General features: G+C 36.8%; 1 protein-coding gene across 16 annotated transcripts in view; it reads right to left on the minus strand.

Annotated features, from left to right (window-relative positions):
• Nucleotides 1-1777: 1777 nt before the first annotated feature.
• The window catches only part of CACNA1D (calcium voltage-gated channel subunit alpha1 D), a 184892-nt gene continuing 162569 nt past the window's right edge, over nucleotides 1778-24100 (minus strand). For all 16 annotated transcript variants that reach the window (XM_069866272.1, XM_069866263.1, XM_069866271.1 and 13 more), the window contains 11 exons: nucleotides 23845-23947; nucleotides 22673-22774; nucleotides 16996-17126; nucleotides 10093-10209; nucleotides 8211-8578; nucleotides 7879-7905; nucleotides 6799-6948; nucleotides 5420-5583; nucleotides 4317-4438; nucleotides 3255-3575; nucleotides 1778-2232 (listed from right to left, as the gene is read on the minus strand). In XM_069866272.1, coding sequence (XP_069722373.1) covers nucleotides 1939-2232; nucleotides 3255-3575; nucleotides 4317-4438; nucleotides 5420-5583; nucleotides 6799-6948; nucleotides 7879-7905; nucleotides 8211-8578; nucleotides 10093-10209; nucleotides 16996-17126; nucleotides 22673-22774; nucleotides 23845-23947 — 1899 coding nt within the window. In that variant the 3' untranslated portion in view covers nucleotides 1778-1938. The remainder of the gene's footprint in view (nucleotides 2233-3254; nucleotides 3576-4316; nucleotides 4439-5419; nucleotides 5584-6798; nucleotides 6949-7878; nucleotides 7906-8210; nucleotides 8579-10092; nucleotides 10210-16995; nucleotides 17127-22672; nucleotides 22775-23844; nucleotides 23948-24100) is intronic.

Genomic DNA, 24100 nt, shown 5'->3' on the forward strand with positions numbered 1-24100 from the left:
TGGAGCTTCTTGGTGAAAAACTATGAGTAAGAGGAGTCCCAAGTATAATAAAATTATTACACAGTTTTATTTTGAAGAACATTTTGCATTTGTTTTAATACAAAATGATGTAGGTCAAGAAATAATTTACAAACCTTTAAGTTCTTATCCTGGTATTTGAAATAAGAATGATTTCAGAGGAAGTCTGTGAGCTATTCATAGGAAACTGTCAGTATGTACAAAATGTTTATTGACATGTTTTAAACATCACATTTGTAAAAATGTGAACTGGATTGCTATCTAGCATATGAACTACAGGTAAAACCTGATAAGATAACTTGTTAGAACAAGTCATTGTTATCCAGTGCTAACAAAATAGACCATAGCTTTCAGTGTTTTCTGATTTTCCTCCAAGGTTGTATTAGCCTCAAAGTCATTTCAGGGTTTTACTGCATTGTGAACAATATCTAAGCCCTCTCTTGATTGCATAAAAATAAATCTTTGAAATAGCTTACATAGAACAACAGAAAGGTAGAGGCAATAATATAGTATATACTTCTTATATTTTTGGTTCTGTGAAGAATCATTTTATCACATTTCTTTCCAAGTAGTACTGAAGTAAAGCATTTTCATTTACCTCTAAAATATTTTCTGCCTGAGATGCTTCTTAGCAAAGTAGGGTATGTAGATAATATACTTTGTCAAAACTAATCGTCTCATAACCAGTAACACCCTGGCATGAACTTGCCAATTTTTTAATGATTTTAATATATCTTTTTAGCATGGGTTTAATAAAAAAATAAAATCAGAGCTTATTTTTCAATCAAAAAAAGTTGTAACAACTTTAAATCTTTTACCTTTCCAACTATAAGACTGTAAATAGTCAACTGTGCATCCCTTTTGCAGAGAGATTCATTTGACTCAATTATTTAAAAAAAAAATCTTTTTGCCAAGTTCCAACTTGACACTTTATCCCAAAAAGAGATTTACACTGAGAGTGGCTCTATCTAAATATTTATGCTATAGATCTATATATTCCAAGTAAAAATACTTATATCTAGAATTCTGTGGAGAGTTACAATAATTAGGGTCCATAAATATTGCTGCAGTTCAATTACGGTACAATAATTACAAAATATAGAACATCTCTTTACAAATACAAATCATTGTATATTACAATTAATTTACAATAATTTCTACTATTTAATTTTTAGCAAACTATCTTAACTAATTCTACTATAACCTGGTTGCAAGTGCATTAGTAAGAATGCAATTATTCCAGTATATTTTGCCCTTAACATGATAGTCATAAAACAGACTATCTGAATGATATTTTCCTATGTAAACTGGTGTTACATATGACAGATTATATAACTTCTTCTTCCAACAATCTCTAACAAGTAGAGCATAACAAACCGTATTTTAGAAGAGCGTTACGAAAAGAAATCAGGAGGCAAGTTTGAAAACAATGTTAGAATGGATATGCAACGGGTAGCTGATATGCTCTCGAGTACTGAGGTAATGACATTATTGGTTGTCATCACTCATCTCATGTTGCTGTTTCCCCCACAATTTCGTGCTGGACTTACACAGACATTTTCATTGACAAGATCCTGCTCTACTACAAAAGACAGCAGCACAAGGCTGAAAGACAGGCAAGATATTACACCTCAGAATCCCACTCCAGCCCCCCAAAAACCTGATTGTCACAACCTGCTTAGTTTCCAAACAACCTTATTCCTACAGAGGAACTGAAGATTCTGTGGGAGGGGACTTGACGTGCTGCAGCTCTGATCACGTTTCAGCAACCTGGAGACAATCCGTGTATTAGTTATGGCTTCCTTGAGGTGTGACATCACTTGTAGAAAACTTGATTGGTTATTCACTCCCGCTAGTGCCTAGCATCTTTAAACTATGAGGCACTTTTTCTGTTATTAAAATCATTTTCCTTGTTAAATACTATAAGCTCGTAATGCATATCATTTCATCAGCTAAATCTTCTTCATATCGTCCCGTTTCTGGTTCTTCATCACTGTAGCCAGGACCAAAATCTTGAAGTTCATAATCTTGTCTGCTTAAAATGGGAAACATATCCCCATTGGTCCCATTGCTAATATTTCCATTGAGAAGATTACTTGCTGCACTTTCCATCTCATCAATAGTCATGTCACATGCATCAGCAATCTCATGTTTCGTAGCTGAAACAAATTTAGGGTCCTTTGCATACCTTCCTAGGCCTTCTGATATAAGTACCTGGCAGACGAAGGAAAGAGAATGAGATATACAGCGGAATTATAAAAGAATAGACAGGTCACAGATATCTTTCTCATCTGTGGAAAATACTAGAAACCCCATGGTGAATCACTACAGCAACCCCCAGCAAAACCGCATGCGTAAAGAACAACCAGATCAACAATCAAATGGCTCCAAACCATGCTGTATCAGTTATTTGATAATGAAACTGATAATGCAACACCTCTGACTTTTCTCTTAAGAAATTTGGGAGCAATCTTTGATAAACATCAATCCTCAGGCTGATACACTAAAGACAACAGTTAATATATTGCAGATGGTGCAATGAGAACTATTGCCTGAAATGCAGAATATTAGTTATGTCCTTGGTATTTTAGAGTACACGGAAGAAAGATGCTGAAGTCCCACTTGCAAATAAAATTTGACGAAGTACATTGTTCAGCTCATAGCAAGAGAAAGGAAGTGATAGATGGAAGCAAGAACAGCAACTATGATTCAGAAATGCCATATACTCATTATTTTAAAATATTTTTAAGTATAAAAGGGAATTCTTAACATTTTTTAGTACACCTACAAATCAATCCCTGTAGTCGTTATTCCCCTCTCTGAATTTACTACACTGATACAGCTCTTGTTCTTCTCTTCAGATTACTGCAAAAATGGTGATGTATTTCTATAGGAACAACAGAGAGAACAGGTATATGTATCATCTCTTCCCCATCAGCCGTTGTGGAAGGACACTTCATAACTGATTCTCACCTAGAAAACTTAAATTTAATTTCAAATCTCCTTGAAATCTCACCAGTTCTCTGAAACACTAATGTGAAGATTTTGATCCAGCAGAAATCCTTTACCACATGGAAACTACAAATAAGTTCCCCTGTGTTTACTTAAAACCAGGCTGGGGCTTTGAAACAGAAAATACTAGATTTTCAGAGAGATAACGTGGACTGAATGATGTTAACACAAAAACTGAACAGACAGACACTCCTGGCTACTTGCAAGGTTTCCATAATACTTACCGCTTCTACCAAACTGTCTGCACTCCGCTGTTTGTCACTATGTTTATGCCTAAAGTCATTAGGTACAGTTAAATTGGCTGGTGTAAATGTTCGGTAGGAAATATCAGGGTCATCTGTGTACCAGGAGCTCCTGTGCAGTGAAGGCAAGCTTCCATTCATATGTTCTGTAGATTCAGCCCTATCGACCTGGATTAGAGGTGTGTAATACGGAGTACGGTCCCTGTTGGGGGGAGTTGCAGGTGGGGTAGCCCAGGAACGCGTTGAACGACTTGGTGAATGTTTATGAGCTTTGCTGGAATCCAGACCTGCAACAGCCATGACCTGGTAAGGGGAAGAATTGTAGAAGTTAATAATTTTGAATGCTCAGTCATGCTCATTTCAACAGCTTGTTCAAACCAGTTCTTTGGGCAGCAGCTAGTTAATATTTTTTGACGTTTAACAGTGATGTAAAGGAGGAACTGGACGGAAATGGGTAAATTGACAGCATAAAATAGCATATTTTCTACTATGACTTGGATCACAAAATCTTGCTATTAGTATTAATAAAGAAAAATAGTTGCTTATACAATATATTAAACAAAGAACGTAACGTGTAGAAACATTCCTCCTGTTGTGTAGGAAATGGACAAATGCTGAATCCTGCCAGCATTTTCCAAGCACTCTGGATGATGTTTCTGGGCCATCTTCTCAGTCAGAGCTGGGGACTAAGTCTCAGAACATGTGTATGTTTTACTTGTAAACTCTCACAAATGGAGCTGAGTCACTGCAGAGGCAAAGATTAACAGACAGCAGTCCTGGCCAGAATGCCTTAGGGCAGCCTGACTCTTTGTGGATGCTTGAAGAGTCATAGGAGCAAGCTACTCATTTTCAATGTTATTTAGAAGGTCGATGTTTGAGAAGCCTTGTTTCTAGCAATTACAAGCCTCCACTTGGCCTAGAACTCATGCACAGGCAAACTACATAACACAGTAGCACTGTATCAAACAACAATGAAAGTCAGAAATATAATACAGAACTGGAAAGATGTAATTCCTTATTAGTTAAGTAAGATTTTGTGTTTACCTGCTGTTGCATTAAGTGAAGTGGTAAAGCAGTGCGATGGTGGAAATTAGGAGAGAGCGGTATGTCATCTTGACTACTTTGTCGGCGGAGGCATTCGAAGTTAAAGGAAGATCGTCTATTTGCTACAGGGAAACCATAATGCATTAGGAAAATAAAATACTTTTCTGTCAAAGTCTGTCATTTTCAGAATTCCAGTGTGATTCGCACAAATAAAAACACATTCCCCAGTAAGAAATAAGTTGTGTTAACAGAAGCAAGCAGCTGGTTATGAGATAAAGCATAGATTCTCCGTATGAGTAAATGCAGTCCTAGGCAGAAACCACTCAAGCAGCCTAACAGGACAGAATTTAAAGCAGCTCTTCCACAAAGCAAGCCTGTGTTATGCAGCAGAATGATTCAGATACTTCAGAGTCGTGCTGTAAACTGCTGTGAATGGTTACAAAGAAGAATTTCTTCTTCCCCATAGTTTAACCTCTTTATTCTAATGAACCAGACTTCCCAAAGGAATACCAAATCCCCAGTTCCTAGGAAGCAATGTGCAATAAGAAAAATCACATCCAAGTCAGAGTTGACTCGTATTGTCAGTTCCTGATATTTACTCTGCTCTTTATGTCAATGATAAGCTATGGTCTCTGCTGTTATGTATGCTGCTATTATTCATGTAAATGCTAGAAAGGAAAAAGTATAAATCTAAACTGGACCAAGATATTTGGCTGATGTGGAAACATTTCAGCTGGTCTTGGTAAAAGCCTAAGGAATGATGGGAAGAAGCACATAGGTGTCATTCCTCTGTGTTAGCTTCAGTGTGAAGAAAACCTAGGAGCTTAACAGCAGCTGGAATCATCTAAGCTTGCAGGGCAAAAGAATTCGCACTGTGAAAAGGCAGGTTCTTTTATTTTTCACTTTTTTCTTCCTTTACATGAGAGCAGATATTTCAGGTATTTACAGATATTTCTGCCAGACGCAAAAATCCACCAGCAACAGTTTTCAAGAAATGTCATGTTTGAAATCCAAGTTAAAAAGAAATCTTTTTAAACTGGAATACATCTGAACGCATTTCAATAATTCTGGATTCGCAAACAAATTGTTCTTAATGTACTTACGTGTTGGTGTTGGAGGTAGCAGCCGTCTCCTAGGAGACCTTTTTGTATCATAACAGATTTGTGAATCATCTTCCTCAATAAAACCATGTGGGTGATGGTAACCTTTTGGTCTCTCAAAATCTGAGTCATGGCAGTGGTATCTACAGTGGTAATCATAGATATGCCTGCATTTAAAATATAATAAAGAAAATGTTATTTCGGTTTGTTCCAGTCAATTGATACATTAGATTTCTTCTAGAAGATTTTAAAAATCTATTCTTCCCCCAGCAAGATAACCAAACGTTACATATTATAATTATACATTATTATATGTAATTATACAACTATACAACTCTATTTTAAATTCCAGTCTCTATATGTGAACTGATTTAGAGATAGTGAGCACATACTTTTGCACTAGTGTAGCTACATAGTAAGTTCTCAGGATTATTATCCAATTATGTTTTCAATGATGTTATTCTTGCCAGTACAGGATAAAATGTAGGACTTTGGCTGTACATTGCTTAAAAAAAACCCAAAACAACTCAAAATTCTCTGTTTTGCTCCTGCCATGCTTGCTTGTGAGCCATGAGTCGCATGCGGGAGCACAGAAATTCAGAGACTGGATTTAAGCTTTTTACATTCTGGGTACCTCTCTTGTCAAAAATCAAGCCATGGAAGGGTATTATTTCACTGCAATTATCACAAAAAAAAATAATGATCTAAGAACTCTGTAGAATTTAGATTTCACACAATCTTAGCTTTTATGCAAACCAAGAAGATGCAGATTAGGGTAGCAATCCTGCCAGAAATCAGATGCTGAAGACAGTATAGGGGGAGGAGGAGAAGGAGTATTAAGCATGTCTGGCATTTAGGCATATGCACTTTTGGATCTACAATAAAATGTCAATAAACCCCTCTACTTCTGGGCTGGACTTGTAAATAAAAAAAATTATATTGACAGAAGTGGAGGATTTTGAGAAGTTGCTGAGTTTATTCAGCAGAAGGGAACACAGCTACTGTAAGGAAGATGCACATAATCTGCTTAAGGTCTTGTAAATGTATATGGCTTTCTACATCATAATGAGGAGGTGAGCATTATGGAATTAAAAATAAATCATGAGATATCTGGGAAGAAAAGGGGGCATTTGATTTTATTTTTTTTTTAAATAGGAAGCCTATCAGTATTACCGAGTATAGGCTTTGTTACATGAAAAGCTGATGCTTGGACAACAGAAGAACAATCTGACATTTTAAAGAGTAAATCAGAAATAACAGGACTTCCTCCAAAAGCAGCATCCAAAAATAGCATTGTTCAGTCTAAGTGGGCTGAGTCAAGTCTTTAAAGGCAAGGACCTGACTTACTGAAATATTTTTCTCAGTTTAACAAATATCCTTACCTGCTTCCTGACAACATGCTGTCTTCCTCATAATATTCTTCTCCACTATAATAATCCTGCTCTCCCAAATAATGATCATCATTGCAATAATCTTGAACTTCGCGTTCTTCGCGGCAAATAGTAGGTCGGCGCCCATCACCAGAGTCAGATCTGTAAGCAGCAAATGAATACTTATTTTTTTAACTTTTATTTAGATAAATTATATATTGCATATTATACACAGTTCTTCCTAATTGCTTCCGAGGGGACAAAGACAGAAAAACATTAATAACTTTCTTGTTGTCAGAGAGTGGTGTTACAGTAAACTGTACTGAACTGTGGTTCAGAACACGCTACTTTATCTGTTTCTTAAAGACAACTTCCCTTTATCTCCTAATGGTACAAATACAAAACTTATGTGAGGATATTCGGTGAAGTCCAATCCGTTTAAGACATTTCTACAGAAATAAATTCATAGTACTTTAGAGAAACACAGCCTCTCGCAAATACGTGAAGTTTGACAAATGGCTAAAATATTAAGAAGCACTCACTGAGGAATTCCAAGAAAAAATGGAATGTACAAATCTACTGTAAAAACTACCCCGAATGTATATGTAGCATCACGCTTCAAATAGCACAATATATCCTGGTTTTAAAATTTGTCTTAGAAAATCTTCAGATCTAAGACCAGGAAAGATGTTGGGTCCCTTATAAATGGAACTGTACACATTAATATTTATCAAAGCTAACCCTAGTGGTTTTTTCCAGTGTTTACAAGGGCTAGCATCAGGTGTGATCATTTGGCTCTCAAAAACCACACAAACCTGCTCAGACTTTTAAAACGGCTTGAATAATTTTGAACTTCATTAGAAGTTTATCCTTTGAGAATAGGCAGTGGAAAGTCTGAGTTAGAAATCATCATCATTCAACACATGCATTGACATACAGTTAATTCTGAAAGTTGTGCTGAGGGAGAGGAAGAAGAAGGAAGGGAAAGGAACGAAAAGAAAGGGAAAGGAACGAAAAGAAAGGGAAAGGAATGAAGAAAAACCAAGAAACTACTTTTTCCTCTTCAATTATGTCAGAACAATATCCACTCACCTAATATACGTTTCATAGTAGCGGGTTCTATCCAGGTAAGCCATGAAAACAAGGAGAAAGATATTTTAAAATCAGGTAGTTTAGAGGAAGCGATTGGTGATTACAATGTTTGTGTTGTAACTAATAATCTCACTTCAAAGAAAGCTACTACTTTCAAACCTTATTAAGGTTACATACATTCCCATACATCAGAGCTATATTTTAAATAGGTTTCATAAATCAGTAGGTGACAGAAATAAAGATAAATATACAAATTAGTTTCACATAGAGTAAATTTTCTTGTAGTGTATTTACGATATTTATTTAAAAGCAAATACATATTCGAAGTTTACCTCCTACTGCTTGGCCTTCTACGCTTCTCATGATCAGTTCTGGAGTAAGAATGGTAACCGTTTTCAGATCTATGCTCACGATTTCCAAAACTTGCATGTTTTCCATGAACAACTTTGGACACATTGGCATTATTGAGGTTGGCATTTGTTGAGTTTGGAACTTGCTTTCCTACTGAGTTGTGATTATGATGATTGTGGTATACGGAATTTCCTGCCTGAGAATATATATTTTTCTCAGTATCACTTCCAGATGGAATTGAAGGCCGCTGAACATGTAAGGGACGGTGTGTGGTGTTGATCTGTTGAAATGAATCTCGTCTGTCACTGCTAATATGGTTTATGTGGTTGCCAAAGAGGGCACCATTCCTCTGTTTTAGGGGAAAAGAAAGAAAAAATTATATCAGATATCTTAACAGAACATATTTTTGACAACGATAGCTTACTTTTCTCTCCTACATGCATTCAAAAGTAGCAATTCAAATAATCTGTGATTTTTCTTTCCAATTTTACAATGCTTCAGATGGCATCTCCTGAAGCGATAGAGATGTGATTGTGATAACGACAATATTTATATTTCAGAGTCAAATCAACATGATGCTGTGATTGTTGTTCTTTTTTTCATACAACTAAACGTGACATCCAGCTTTCTCCGCATTTTATTACACTGGAGAAACCTAGATCCCTGTACATGAACATGCACCAGCTTTCTCAGTAAGGGGTGTGTGTCTGCTTAATTTTCGAGGACGCTTTGGTGGAATCCTCTCCTGTTGTCCCAGAGCACCGGTTTGCAACAGGCGTCACTCAGACGGGATGGAGTGCCATGCAACAGCTCGCAAGCATATCTCAAGTAGGTAACATTAAGCTTCAGTGCTTCCATTCCTTCTTCTTGCAGAGGTACGAGAAAGAGTAGTAACTCTTTGCTGCCCTGAAGAGTGTAATGGGTGGTGGAAGAGCGAATGAAGTGCTACATTATGACTATGACATGCAGCTCTTTTACATCTGACCCAGATTATGGAGCCTCCCTGTCTAGCCAGGTGTGGGTCCTGGATGACAGCAGTCTGTCTTGAAGCTCAATCTAGGGAAGACAGGAGGTAATGATGGTTGGCAGAGAAATGCATCTACTGATGGCACCTGTGGCACTGGCTCCAGTGCCACATCCTCCTTTTTTAGCAAGCTATGCAATTTCTGATATAATTACTGCAGAAGCATGCTTTACATCTGCTTCTTCTGAGATGCTTGTGAAAAATGAAGTTTTCTTGCTGGCTGACAAATGGTTTGCAGATTGCTCCTGGTTATAATATCAACTTTAGATGTTCACCATTAGACTGAATATAGTGTAAAAGAGGAAAACTAGTCTCTCTTTCTGATTAGTTCTTATTGATATCCCTCACAAGAAATTGGGAATGGCATTTCTGTTTAGTTGACTTCTGTATAATTCCAGGCATTCATTTTAATAGATGCATCTCTGTATCTGTTGTGGTTTGGCTGCATAGAATTTCATTTTCTTTTTCCTGCCTACCACTGCAGAAGTTAAGACACTTACACTTTAAACCTTGCCACTATTGAAATCTGAGCTGGCAAGGTCAATACCTTTTCTTAGGATTTGCTTAAGAAAAAAAAAAAAAAAGAATTAATAAGAACAAATTAGAGACAGGAGAATAACCCTGCTGGAACTGTTTCCTAAATTTATGATGAGATGCAAGTGTCCTGGTAATACCGTGTTTATAGATAAGATATAAAATATACTGATTTATAAAATATTTATCTTGTTCTGATTTGGGGGGAGTGTAGTTATTATTAATTATTCCACATTCAGGGTTAAGCTCATTTTTTAATCTCATAATATGATAAAACACTTCACATGGCTGTGTTCTGACATTACTTTATAAACATCTTCCTCCTCCTCTGGATTGTTTTCCTCTGGTTCATCATCTTGCAAGTCACAGGATATAGCTCGGCGTATTTCAGGGCCAATATCATGAAGTGTCCTTAGTCCTGCCTAAATCAATAACAATATCAGAATACATTAGGAATGCAAATTCTTTTTTGTTCTTTAATTACAGGCGTGTAAATTTATTTTAAAGGACAATTAACAAGCTTTTGTATCCTGAAATCCATAGAGGATGCATCCTACTGTAAGTCTCTTTCACGTTATTAATAAATGGCTTGTATTCCAGTACAACCCTGCTGAGGTGCTCACATCTTTATTATTGCAGTGTAGATCCTGACTAAAAGATTGCTGGTGTTTATGTACCCCTATGGAAATAAAATTCATCTTATCACAAAGTATAAGCAATCAGCAAGAACTACAATAAAATGCATTTCAATGAGATGTATATTTAATGCTAAAAACATGTTTGCAGCCTGTGTCCACCAAGTAAACACAAGGAGATTTTTGCTATAGCAACAGCAGTTTTAGCAGAGCTCAGATGGAAAAGAAAGCAGTGAAATAATTCCAGCTCATCTGCACTGCACTGTAATATGCAGATATTTGATTTAATGCTTTAGTTTAGGACAGGAAACCATCTAGCTACAGTAGCATTGACCTCAGCGTGATTTGGTTCGTATTCCTCTCAAGCCAGCTGCCACAAGGAACCTTTACAAAGAAAGGTTAACATTGAAACCATCAAGGACAGAGCTGCACATTAGAGAGAAAACAGACACCATACTCAAGACTAAGAACTCAGTGATTATGTACAGGCCTTACTTACTTCAAAAAGGAGAGATTTTTCCTGGTTTAACTCTCGCTGCCATGGTCCAAAGCAAAAACCACAATAATCTTGTTCTTCCCAACTCTTTAAGTTCCTCAGGTTGAGAAGAAATCAAAGATTTCCTTTTGTTTAGCCCTTTATTAACACTACACTTACATTAAAAACAATCATGTACAGCACTTGGCTCAATTCTTGATTACGACCTAAAAGCCGAATTCGCTATTTTTCTGCATTTTTTGATGCAGACAAGGGCTGTCCCAACCCAACAGAGCTGTACTTGTATGGCATGACATTGCATGTGACTCGCCGTGGAGTGGCATGAAGATGTGTCAAGAATTTTGCATGTTTCACAGCTCCAGGAGGAACTGAAGGACCTTTGAGGGCACCAAATGCGGCTTGGTCCCTCTCACGCTGCCTACCACACCGGTTTCCTGGAGCGCACCACAGCATCTCAGTCAGGTTTCAGCTTAAAACAGAAAGAGTTGGTTTGCTGGGAAGCAAAATAGCATTTATGCAATGTGGGCTGTCAGAACCTGGAAAGGGATGAGCCAAAAAGCTTTTTATCTAACTGTGCATAAATATTATGGGCTCTTCTACAGGTTTCAGTCATACCAGTATATGACTTCTTAAGAACAGCGCTTGACTAATCATATTAGCTACACATATTGGGCAATTATACTTCCTTCCTCAGGGATGAACTTTGAAAGTTATGCTATAATTGAACAAGGCTCTAAAAATCATTTACTAGTGAGTTAATATACAACCTACGTTTCATGAATACACTGTGCTTTCTCACACTTATGCTAATGGCACGGTTAAGACCTTAGCAAGGTTGCTAATGTCATCATTTTGTAACTCACTAAAGGGAAGTAAAATTAACACTTTAGACTTTCAGTCACACCCAGTCTCAGTTCAATCTAAGCCCTTCTGTGAACACGATACTCTCAGATAGCAGTATTTTGAGTTTTAACCCTGGTAAAACCCACCAGCTTATATTCCTGTCTGCCAAATTGTGACAAAGTCCTACAAATACATGTCTAAAAGCTGAGAAAAGCCACGTGTTTGGCAGCAACGTATTCAATAGTATTTAATTTTGGTTGCATTTCCCATTGCCTTCTTATTCACTCCTTGGTGAATTACTCTCTTTACTCAAGAGTAAGCAGACAGCTTTTATCATCACATCTCTCTTCAGTAACACTCATTTCCCTGTAACCAACCTCCTGCAATGACACAGTCAACAGCGGAAGACTAAAATCTGGATCACTGTATGTAAAAGTATATGTTAGGTTAATTAAACAAATCAGCTTTATTCACTCATAGCCAATACAGAAGCCACAGGTTCTACAAGCATCTGCCCACAGAACTAAAAATCATGGCTAAATCCTCTTTACTTTCCTCAAGCAGAAAAATGAGTAGACAGTAAAGACTGATATAAGAAATGTCATAACATTTCCTTTGGTTGGTAAAAGATTACTGGAAGGTCACACAATCTGCAGTATCCGTTACAAACTTACGTTTTATGGCAGATTCTTATTTCCTGCTCATGTCCACAGAATTCCCACTTTTCCTTAAAGGAAGCTTCAAAAGTATTTTATGCCATTTCAGCAGTAAAAACCACTTTTTTATTATTTTTTTTACCTAAATAACTGGAGATGCAAATAATAAATATTGATTTCTTTCCTATTTTTTGAGGACCAAAACACAAATCACGTCACCTGGAGAAGCAAGGGGCCAGTTCTGCCATCATACATACATCTAATATCCATCTCAGCTCACCAGACTGAAAACCTGCCAGTTTCACAAGGCTGTTAAATCAGTCAGGTGGACCACATGTCTAAGAAAACATATTGAATAATCCCAGTATATTGCAGAATACAACACTGTTCAGTTCTCTTCATCCCTAATGTTCCAACATAAGAGTATTTTTATTTGCAACACACAAATGTCTGCCTAATGTACCTCTAACTGGAAAAAATACATATTTTTTTTCACACATGGGTGCTAATATTTATTGTCTTTACCGTATACCTTTAAACAAACTTTACTATCATCTAAGACATTGGAAGATGAAAAGGTCTAACAGAACCAATAAAACACTCAAGAGAGATGCTTAGGCACCTGTTCTACAGGGATAACACTGATCATTGCATTATTCATGCTGTTCTGCAAGAGGACATCTGTTGTTTCTACTCGGGTTTTTCTATTTGGTTGTTTCTTTGAAGCAGAGAAAGAAGAGAGATTAATGCTACTGTGTTTGCTTGCTTCTAATTCTATTTTAGAGATCTCACTAGAAGTTTGCAAAAGAACTTATTTCTTATCCAGATGCCTTCTCTTCAAAATTTAATTTTTGATGCCTTCCTTACTTAATTTTTTTCCTTGTAGGCATAAGGCAGATGAGACATATCAGTCCAATGGTTAGTTAGCAAGCCAGTGACACACAGTGTGCTGAAGATCATAATTACATAAAAACAAGCATGTCTTTAAATAGGCTTTCCTGTAAATGCACAAGATGACTTCAAATTAACATGATAATTCTGTGCAGCTGTGCCTTATGAAGCATAATAGCACCTGCAATGTTTTCAAGACGCCACAAGGCACAAAAACACCAGTGCTGTGTCCTAAATAGCATCTCAAGAGACAATTAATGGTGCTGCTGTCTCTGACACAGCATTGAGACGACACACATTTTCTTTCAAAGGCTGAAATAATAGAGCTGTAGAGTCCCTCAGTGACAAAATAAAAAAAGTCATCTGCCTAATAACTGTCTTTCTGAATTGGCCATTTAGAGATAAACTTAAAGATGCTTTAAACTTGAAAAGCACCTCATGCAAAACCATCAAAACATGTTAAAGTTAAACATTCAAACATTAAACAGTTAATCATATTAAAAAGACTACTTTTAACACATGCCAAATACTTAAAATCAATTTTCTACATCCATACTATGAATAAAACAGTAACACCATTTTAGATATCTGTCTTACATGAAGAAATTTGTGTATAATGCAAGACACTAGAGTCACGACTTTTAGAAAAAAACCCCACTTAAATTCTTATAAATACTGGAACTACAAAAAGATAATTTCCCCTATATCTAAATTCAGCCCACATCCATTTTGAGGTATGGTGCAACCTACATATCGATGCAGTTCAAGGTCAGTTTAAGAAGTGTAAGAACATTACCCTCATTTAAATAATAAGGATCACTATCACCTACACTATTTCTAGTCATGTAAAATACACAATGCTCTTTTCAGGCATCTTATAGTGATACCAGGAAACGGAATAGAGACTTGTAAGCTTTACTTCACAGATTTTAGAAGAATGATGGATATTTAAGTATACTGCTATATAAACTCACTGGGTCTGAAATAAAGCATAAACATGAATTCTAAATACTTAGGTCTTCAGAGCCTCAGCATTCTGAAAGCCTTTGACTGTGAAAACGTTCATATCTAAACCATTAAATTTGTAGATAATGAACATGTTTTAGAGCAAAGAAAACCAAAAACGAACAAAAACCCCAAAGCTACATTGACACTTCAACATAAAAATAAACTGAGGTTACCGTGAACAAAATACAATGCAATAAGTAATAAAATAAGAAAATAAGCATGCAGAAAAATAGCTGAATAGACCTACACTGTAGCAGTGAACATAAGAGACATAGTAGTCAAGTCTTGATTCCCCAGTGTTACGCATCCTCATAGAGCCCATCTTCTAACGCTGAAGCTGAGTGCACTGCTCTACAACTACACAAATGCTCTGTGCTTTCAAACCCAGACTCCCTTCAAGCTAAGCCTTTCTGCGAACATAACATGAAAGCACAATTAAATCGAACTTGAGCAAGAGATTAACCCCTCAGCTGATGCATACCAGTGTTTCGGGTTTTTTTACTGTTTACGACAGGGTTGATAGTACTTGTAAAATTTGCAGAAATAAAAAAGCACAATTAGTTTAATATGAAACACGTTCACAAAATCAAGTTCAGCTCAATAAATCGGTGGTTTTGTGTACTTGTGAAGAGAAATATCCTTTAACTTTTATTTTTACATATTACCATATAAATAAATAAATATTACATGTAAATAAACGTGAAATATTGATGCAAACATTACATAATTTACAGTTAAGTATTTTCCCTTGGAAAAATACTGTAGAATTAATTAATTCACTCTTCGTACTAGATGAAAGTAATTAAACTTGTTCATGCCTCACTTAACATTTATTTTACTAGCAATGTGACTATTGTTTGGCTCAATACAAATTTCCATCACTACAAAAAGACATCACCTAAACTACTGCTACAAATATAATTTTGTTCTGATTTTATCAGAAAATATATATTTTTATTCTCATTGGTTAAGTATAAGTTAATAGCATGAGAAAGGCACTTTGAGCCCTTATTTTATCATTGTTTATTCTTGGTGTTTTGCATCTCTCTGACATCAGAGAAGCAGCAGCCAAGAGGATTCCCTTAGTGTGATTCCCTGCTTGTCCACGTCCCGATCACTGATGTCAGATACAGAAACATCAGCAGGTAGTTAATGTATACTACAAGTTATTATTATTTTTGTCTTGTTTTATAGAGCAATAAAGGAAGAACCTAAAGCAATATGAATGATTTAAGTTAAAAAAGTCATTACATTTTCATAAAAAGGGGAAAACCGTAACGTCCATTAATTTCTTCAATTCTCAACAGTCATCCCAAGAATTCAAACACAGTACAGGTTTTGTCACAAGCAGCATATACCTTCCCTCTCAAATTGGATGTTTGCTCCCTGAAGCCAAGAAAAGAACGGCATGTCCAGCTATATGAATCAGCAAACTATAATTCACCTCTTGCTTCATTCAACAGTTAGGAATGGATTGTAAAGCTCAATAAAATATTATTAAATCCCTTTCTTTCAGGAGAAAGGAGATAAGGAAGGCAAGGCTAGATAGTGCAGCAATTGAAGGGTTTATGCAATCCTTAGGAATCACGTTTTTAACTAATTAACTAGTTCTGCAGGTAATTCCAACTGCCTCAAGAGAAAGTAACAGGTGTCAGCAAAAGACAGATAAGATCATTCTCTTATATCAATGTACAAAGAATACAGTATCTGACTCAGGTCAACACATTCCTCCCCTTCCTTTTAGAAAAGGATTTTCACAACGTACTCCTAAATTTTGTCATTGCAACAAAAAGCTATCGGAAACATTCCATATAGTTCACAAGAATCTACTCAGCATTAACTGAAATTCATAATGTCTCAATCCAATAAAAACGGTGCAGTGTATGATGTCTGGAATTATTTGAGGACAGCCTTCCATTTGCCTGTTTCAAAGTTCACAGTACAAAGGGTATCACTGGACAGCAATATTCAGAATGTACTCTTTAGATCACATATACTCTAAGGACTGCTTGCTACAGGCATGCTGAGAGACAGATGGCCACATATATTGTCCTGGTTTCCATTCAATAGCTTGTTTTAAGAGACATTCAGAAGTATATGATATTAATGGAGTATGCTAATGTGGCTGCCTATAAGAGAAATTTATTAACGTGAAGTTAAAAATTGACAAATACTGAAAAATGCTGACAGGATGGTATTTCACCAGTAATCATAAGTGTAAAAGAAAAAGAACAATGAGAATTGAGAAGAAAAAACATCCCACATAAAAATCTCTTTATTATAAGGTAATGCACGTTAGGAAGTTTCCTGAGAACTTGCTTATAGCGTTGTCAGAACTCAAGAACAGTTAAAGCAAAACAAAGAACAGAAATGAAAGCTCAGAACTTCATTTATCTGATTTTACCTCAAGAACTTTAGAATGCGATGTACCAACTAGACTTGCTAAGAAATTCTGTAACTGTTGCTACTGTTTGAGTAATCCACAGAGAATAATATTTAGCACTTACCTTGTTATAGAGAGAATAGCAGGGTTACGTTTTACTTTTCTGATGAATAAGGGTCAAAAGTGTCCCAATTAAATAAAATCCTTGCAGCATTGCACAATCACCAATATTCATCTACCTGCTATTTCGAGTAAGCTCACAAAATGGTTAGTTAAAAATGTAAAAACAAAATCACCTGCAGAGCAATCGTGGTATTCTTCGCAGGATATTTCCCCACCAGTCCTTGTTCTTTGCGTTTCTTGAATTTCCTAAAGTAGTCCTGTATCAGGAAGGTGGCATAGAACTTCCCCACGGTTACCTCATCATCTAAATGAACAGACCAGACAGATCTCTCCCAAGTCAGCACATTTATCAATAGCCTGGACACTCATATCTGATTCGGGGGGAAAAATGTGATGGGTGCAACAGGTACTATGCTCTCAGCTTACAACAATGGAACCTGCAACTACCTTAACAGCAATGTTTTAGCAAGCAGTTTAGGTTTAGTCAGTTAAGAGAACTCACCCTTCATAAAGAAGAAAATACAATACTTTACCAAGTCCCATGTAATACTAAGTTAAGTTTCTCTAAATTCCTAACCAAAAACCATAAACATGTTTGTGTATGCACAGAAGCTGGAAGATTGGCTTTAATTACTTGGAACAAACTGATTAAAAGAAAAGGTACTATGACTTAGATACACTGATGTTCATAAAAGTGACTCTATAAAAAAAAAATAGGCTCTGCTTACAATATCTCTCCTTTTTATTTTTTTCTGCTGAAGCAAATTTGCTCAGTCAATGTATCAACACAGCATTGTTCTAATTGCTTGACAACTTACACATCTGTACAGCCTACTTTGCTATTCATATTTTTTTACTGGTGTCATGCACTCTCTGTAATCCCTGAGCATCTTCTAGTTTGAATTTTGTGTTCCAGATACTCCCGTTGGGCTGTATCTTCTGCTATCTGTTTTGTCACCCAATAAGACAGATTCTTGACTCTGAGGAAATCCCACAGAGGTTGCAATTTCACATATTTGCTATGAGGCTCCTACTTAAGTGAAGGTGTGGTCCTTAGCCAACCTCTAGATAGGTGATGATTATAACAGTAAATATGAAACAGCTTGGGGTTTTCTCACATTATTGTATCAGCTCTGCAATGCTGATAGAAATTAAAATCCATTGAAAAGAGAGGCAACCTGCAAGTGCATTAATCCCTAGCGTTTTTACAGAGTCACTGTTGTGAACAATATCCAGATTTCAAATTTTCACGGTTTAGAAGCAGGTACCCTACGAGGATGTCGAAACCACCTGGTCCATAGCATGTTAAGAATGCATGTGCCTGTTGTAGGAGTCCCACTGAATCATTCAGCCAGGCGAATCTGATCTCTTGATGAGTCATGCTTGCCAGAAAACTAGGAATAGTTTTCTATGCAAAAACATTGCTTTTGTCCTCACATGCTTTCCCCCCTCCTAGAGTTATCTGGTGTGAAGTTTCCTTTCCTGCTGTGTTGCCTGATCTCTGGATTTTTTCCAGTATCCTGGGGTAGTTATTTGCACCACGGTTGCTTGTTGGCTCCTGCCATACATAAAAGGAGGGCTGTGTCACCTTGGGATCTGTGTCACTCTGTACAGCTCTGACTTGACTAAACATGGGATATTCAATATGCCCAGACACAGCTTAACACACTTTTCTTAGAGAGTTTTAGTTTAATGTCATTTATTTCCTGTAAATTTTGACACTCTAATGGAACTTTAGGATAGACTTAAGTTTGGTTTTTTTGTTTTGTGTTTTGTTATGGGGTTTTTTCTTAAATACAAATAAATTCTGACAAGCAAGCTTCTTCTCTAGCAAATTCTCTAAATGTTTGTCACACATTGTAACATTACACATTAACATTTGATTAAAACAGCCTCCTTCTGTCTTCATTTTATTAGTAATAATGTGTTCCAATGTATCTCACTAATGATAGTATTTCTAATAGTATTTTCACCTGCAATAAGACAGCTTTTGCTACTCTAATTAACTTTCTTCTTTTCGTAACTTGCTTTCATATCAATAAAAAAGGATGGGAAAATCAAATCCATGTACTATACAGGTTTTAAATTCGTTTTTGCCTTTGTGACAAAATCTGTCTCAAAACAAATCCTCTACTGTTCAAAATAAGGTCCTTCCATTATAATGTCTGAAATGGGCTGTAGGCATGTGAGAAAGTACAACAGGCATTGACTTCAGTAAGAGTGCACCACTGATGTACTGTCCCAGCATTTTGTTTGTCTTTAAATGTATCAAAGCAAAAATAATTATAATAATAATTGCTTTAAAATATCTTGGCTGGGAGACGAGTCTGCTGCAGGAAATACCTTTGCCTGTTAAAGAGCCTGCTCTGCCAAACTCTGACATCTCTTCAAAGCCCTGAGTCCCCCCAGTTCCCACTAGGAAACAGCAAGAACTCCACAGCTGATGAGAAGCTCAGCAGTCTACAGGTTCAGTCTCAGCAGTGAAAAGCTATTTAACAGACTCCATAAATCAAATTTCTAGACTTGTTGTGAACATTTGCTTTGATGTTCATCTGTAATCTCCCTTGGCAGCTCCTCAGGAGACTAATGGTGTTTTGTATGAGGAAGAGACCTCTTATAAAACATCTAATCTAAACTTGCCTTCCTTACTTTAGCTGAATCCATTGATCTACAATCTAGCCTTGGTCAAACTCCCCAGATAAGCCTTTCCCCACCCTTTATACTATTTTGTTCCAAGTACTTGAACAGAACTTTTAAGGAAGTGATATAGCAAATGGCTCCTGGAAAGAACAAGCACATAGAAGTGACAGACTCGATATAAGATATGCTACTATGGGTTGGACTTAGAGCAGGTTTCAAGTCAGGCTACGACATTGCACAACTACTGACTGTACCCGAGATGACAACACCTGCAACGACTCGGTCTGCAAAAATGAAGGCCCCTTATTCATCACTCTGGACCAGCATCAACTTTTTGGTGCATTAGATGAACGAATTACCAGTTTGCTGAATTGTGCATGCCGAAGTCTGTTACGTAGAGACAAGATGCATGTGTACCTCACAGGCACAGTCAGTTGTACTGCAGACACGTGCACACAGGAACTGAAGCCTGGCCAAGGGGAGCCATCCTTGACTTTGTTTTCGGAGTAACACACATACAGCCAGATACAGACAGGTATAGGGAGGCAGCTAAGCGTAACTGACCACAGAAGAGACAAATCTCTAATTGCAATTAGTGGCAGCAAAAGGAATCATTTCAGCAGGATTTTTTCCTAAGAGGGCAAAAAATATTAGGCAGGATTAAATGGGCTTGCAGGTGGAGACTGGGGTGTTTAGAGAAAGCAGGTGAATCTTTGGTCAGTTGAATGTGTTTCTCCTACTCTCTAGTCTCCTAAGAATGTCAACTCATTCAAACATTCAGGTATTTTACCGATATTCTATGTTTTTTGCAAAGCAGTTTCACTTTTCTGTGCTGAAAATGTGTTGCTAACTATTAACAGTTTAATTAAGTTCTAGTAACAAGTTATTTAACCAGTACCAATAACTGACTGTTCATTTCTAGTGTATCTATTTGTAATTCAGGATAAAATGCTACACTGATTACTTCCATTTTACTCTGCAAATGGTTGTTCTGTTTGGGTTCTAGAGGCATGCTCACGAGCACGGGAAGGATCCAGCATTCAGCAATACTAGCAAAATGAATACTGGAGAAGAACATTATAAACTAGATCACTCAATACTTCTAAGCGCAATTGATTTTAACATATTGAATTTGGATGCTTTGTTGGATTTATATTGAAGAAAATGTTCTGTCTCCGAGAAGATTGTTATTATCATGTTACTGGTGTTACTGTCATACACTCTTTTCTTTTGATTTTTAAGCATCAACAGAAACTGATTTCTATTTTATACAAAGCTATTTTACACTCCTATGGCATATATGAATGTAAAATAGCTATATTCCTCTTTTCACTAGATGGGCTACAAAATTTTCATTTTTCAGGTAAGTCACAAGGTCCACAGAGAAACAAGCCAAAATGAAATAACAAGATGGTAAATCTTAAGGACTTCCCAACATGTTCTTATTTATACAGGGTTGTAGAAGCCGTTCTGTTTCCTGTCAATCGAGCAGCGATCCAGGTTTTCAGCCTTCTAGCTACACTGAAGAGCTACATTTGCAGAATAAATATTAGCAATGAATTTTAGTAAAGCTGAAAATAAATATACAGCTTAAATTCAGCAATGAAATGAAGCTGAAGTTGACAGTGAGTTACTATGTAAGATTAGTTCTAGGAATGTAATCTTTACAGATTGTTTGTCAGGTTGGTTTAGGCAGGCACAGCTCACTATTCTGAAGCATGCATCTCTATTTCAATAAAAAAGTGTAGGGGAATAAAGTTGGCAAGAGGCAACGCTAATTCCATGCCACCACCCTAAAACAGAATTGCTTCAGAATATTCGGAAAGACTCATAGTTGAAAGGAACAGAGGCTGCAGAAAAAGCTCAAGCACATAGTTACAACAATAACAAAGCGATTCATCTATGCCATGCAAGCACTTAGGTGTAAGGCTAAAAACAACAGAGTAGAACACAGAAAGTTGTTTTAAATGTGCAGTATCAGTTCCCCCTTTGGATAGTCAAATTTGCTGGATTTTTGCCTTCATCCCCACTGTTCTCTGGCAGCCACCACACCAAGAGCAAGTGGCTCCCTCCAGCCACCAAGCTAATGCTGCCTTTGGGGTCATGCTGAAGGGCAGTGCAGCAGCATGCTCCTGCTCCCCTAGAGACTGAGAGCATCACCTTCCGAGAGGGACCAGCCTCCACCACCATCGGGCTTGGGATCTTGAGTCTGCTTCCAAACCTGAGTCTGATCAGTCTTGAAAGCTGCCGTAACGCTATAAAAGTACAGTAAGCTACAAGAAACACCAGATGATTACAACGGATCTGTCTCTTGGATGGCTAGATAAATACATCCTGGGTGAGGGCGACAGTGCAACAGATCCTGCACCTTTAAAACTTGAAGAAGCAAGTAAAAAACAGTCACCTAAATCTACACTACAGCATATTAATAAAAATGTATATATTGAAAAAAGCTAAATATATATATTAGAATATATATATATTTAAAGAGAGAGCTATAACAAATATTTGGTGTCATTTTATAGCACATAGGAACACCTAACTACGTGCCTTGTAGTTCTCACAAATGTATTGGTGCCATCAAAATTGAGATACCTCTTTATTTGGGCCATATTCATATCTCAGTCATACCAGCAAAACCTGAACCATTTCCATTATCTGCTGACTATGGAATTGCTCTGGTTTAAACCAGTGTAACTGAGATAATTTAGCCTCTTGCCTTATCAGTTTAGCAACAAAAATATTTTTAGAGCTGGCAATTAATTTTTTTTTCAGTTTTCTCCCAGAAGTATTCAACATATACAAGGATCTAAGCTATAATGGAGTTTACATTGTCAAGCTTAATTAGCACAAAACATGTTATTTTGCTCAATGCATTGAAGTCAAACTGGGTTTAGTTTATCTTGCTGAATGACATGAACTCAAGAATAGATTTAGGTCTAATAAGGCATTTTTTTCAAGCAAGAAAATAAGCATAAGATTTTCCTCTCTTTCTGGTCTGATCTAAGGAACTCGTACTTATCAGCCCTATATGTATTATCTAGTGTAACAGGACATAACTTTCTCTATACTTATTTTGCTGTTGTTGTCTGTTGTCCTTTAATGACATAATAATTGCAAAAGTTAGTAATTTTATTCCTTTGATTCCTAACAATCTAGAAAGACCAAAATGCACAGAGAATAACATATTGCAAAGTTCATCAGACTGACCGCCAGCTGGAGGGACAACTTGGTCAAGTAATTTCATGCTTGTTTTCTTCCATATTTTCTTTATAACCGCTCTAAGTTCTTCATTTGCTTGCTCTAGGTTACCTGTGGCAGTGAAATAGAAAAATTAAGGATGGCAACTATGTTTCAACCAGCTGCAATGAGTGATCCTTTGGATATTAATTAGCTGTATGCAAATAACGACTGTGATACGGATGCTTTTCAACAAGCCTAACATACAAGAAGCAGCAGATAATAATACTACATCAACTAAAGAAAAGAAAGGATGTAAGTGAGCTCGTGGAGCTTTCAGATCAGTCTCTGGAGAGTTCAACCACATCTTTGCTCTACTCTATTACTGCTTAATTCCTTCCACTTAAATTGTGCAGAAAGTGATGACTTCCTCTTTATCAGCCACTTCTTTCTTGATCCAAAGCTGAGCCTTTATTTGTTTAATCACAGCAATTACTCAGTTGTACAGGCGTGAATGTTCAAGCAACTGACTACTGAACCGTTTTCCACCTCTGGCAGTGCTCACCTAAACCACAGCAATGTCTGAGGGGGCTCAATCTCAGCAGTTTGTCATTCACAGTGGAACTCAAATTCTGCTTAGGATAATAGAAGTCATAGAACATAAAGTAGTAAAAGATCGTAAAATAATAAAAAATATATGGAAATAGAAATGTCTTTGAACCATACCACTATTTTTTAAAACTTTTCCTTCTTTTAAGCAAATGATACGAACCCATTCAACCCAGTCAGAACTGGCCTTAACCAAACTGGGGATGTTGATTTCAAACTGTGCAAAAAATACAGTTGCAGCAATGTGAGATCCAAGGCATCAAATTAAAGCGTGAGGAAGGAGCATCTTGGTTGGACCGAAGAGGGAACTCATTCATTCCTTGCAGTAGAACTCCTGTTATGCCACTGTTACACGTTTTTATCTCATCAGATTTGAGATTTGTTGGGTTCTGGACATGCTATCCCTTTCCTTTCATTTCCTAGTAAAGCAATCCTAGCAACAGTGAATGCAACCCCTGATGCAAAAGCAAACCTAATCCAATGAGACTAAGGCAGCCTTACACGTGTCTAGCAAAATGAATAAGCGAAATTATAACTTTGCCTCACTGTACCTTCTGACAAGTGCAGTAAAGGCTTTACAGCTAAGAACTTACCTTCTGTTTTTATCTTTAGAGCAGTCCTAACCAAAGCAAACAAAGTAGCATTGAACATGACGGTTCCGTCACTGTTTAGCGGCATATTCATGGCTACTAACCTCTGTAAACGAGAAATGGAAAACAAACTTTGATATGGCTTTGTTTGAAAAAGACCTCCTATAACGTTAAGTTCTGAAAAAGTGACGTGGTTTTTGTGTGTGGTTTTTGACATATTGGGTAGAATTGAATGAATGAATGAGCTGTGAGAGAAACC

The sequence above is a fragment of the Phaenicophaeus curvirostris genome, chromosome 11 (genome assembly GCF_032191515.1).
Source record: "Phaenicophaeus curvirostris isolate KB17595 chromosome 11, BPBGC_Pcur_1.0, whole genome shotgun sequence".
In the NCBI taxonomy this organism is placed as follows: domain Eukaryota; kingdom Metazoa; phylum Chordata; class Aves; order Cuculiformes; family Cuculidae; genus Phaenicophaeus; species Phaenicophaeus curvirostris.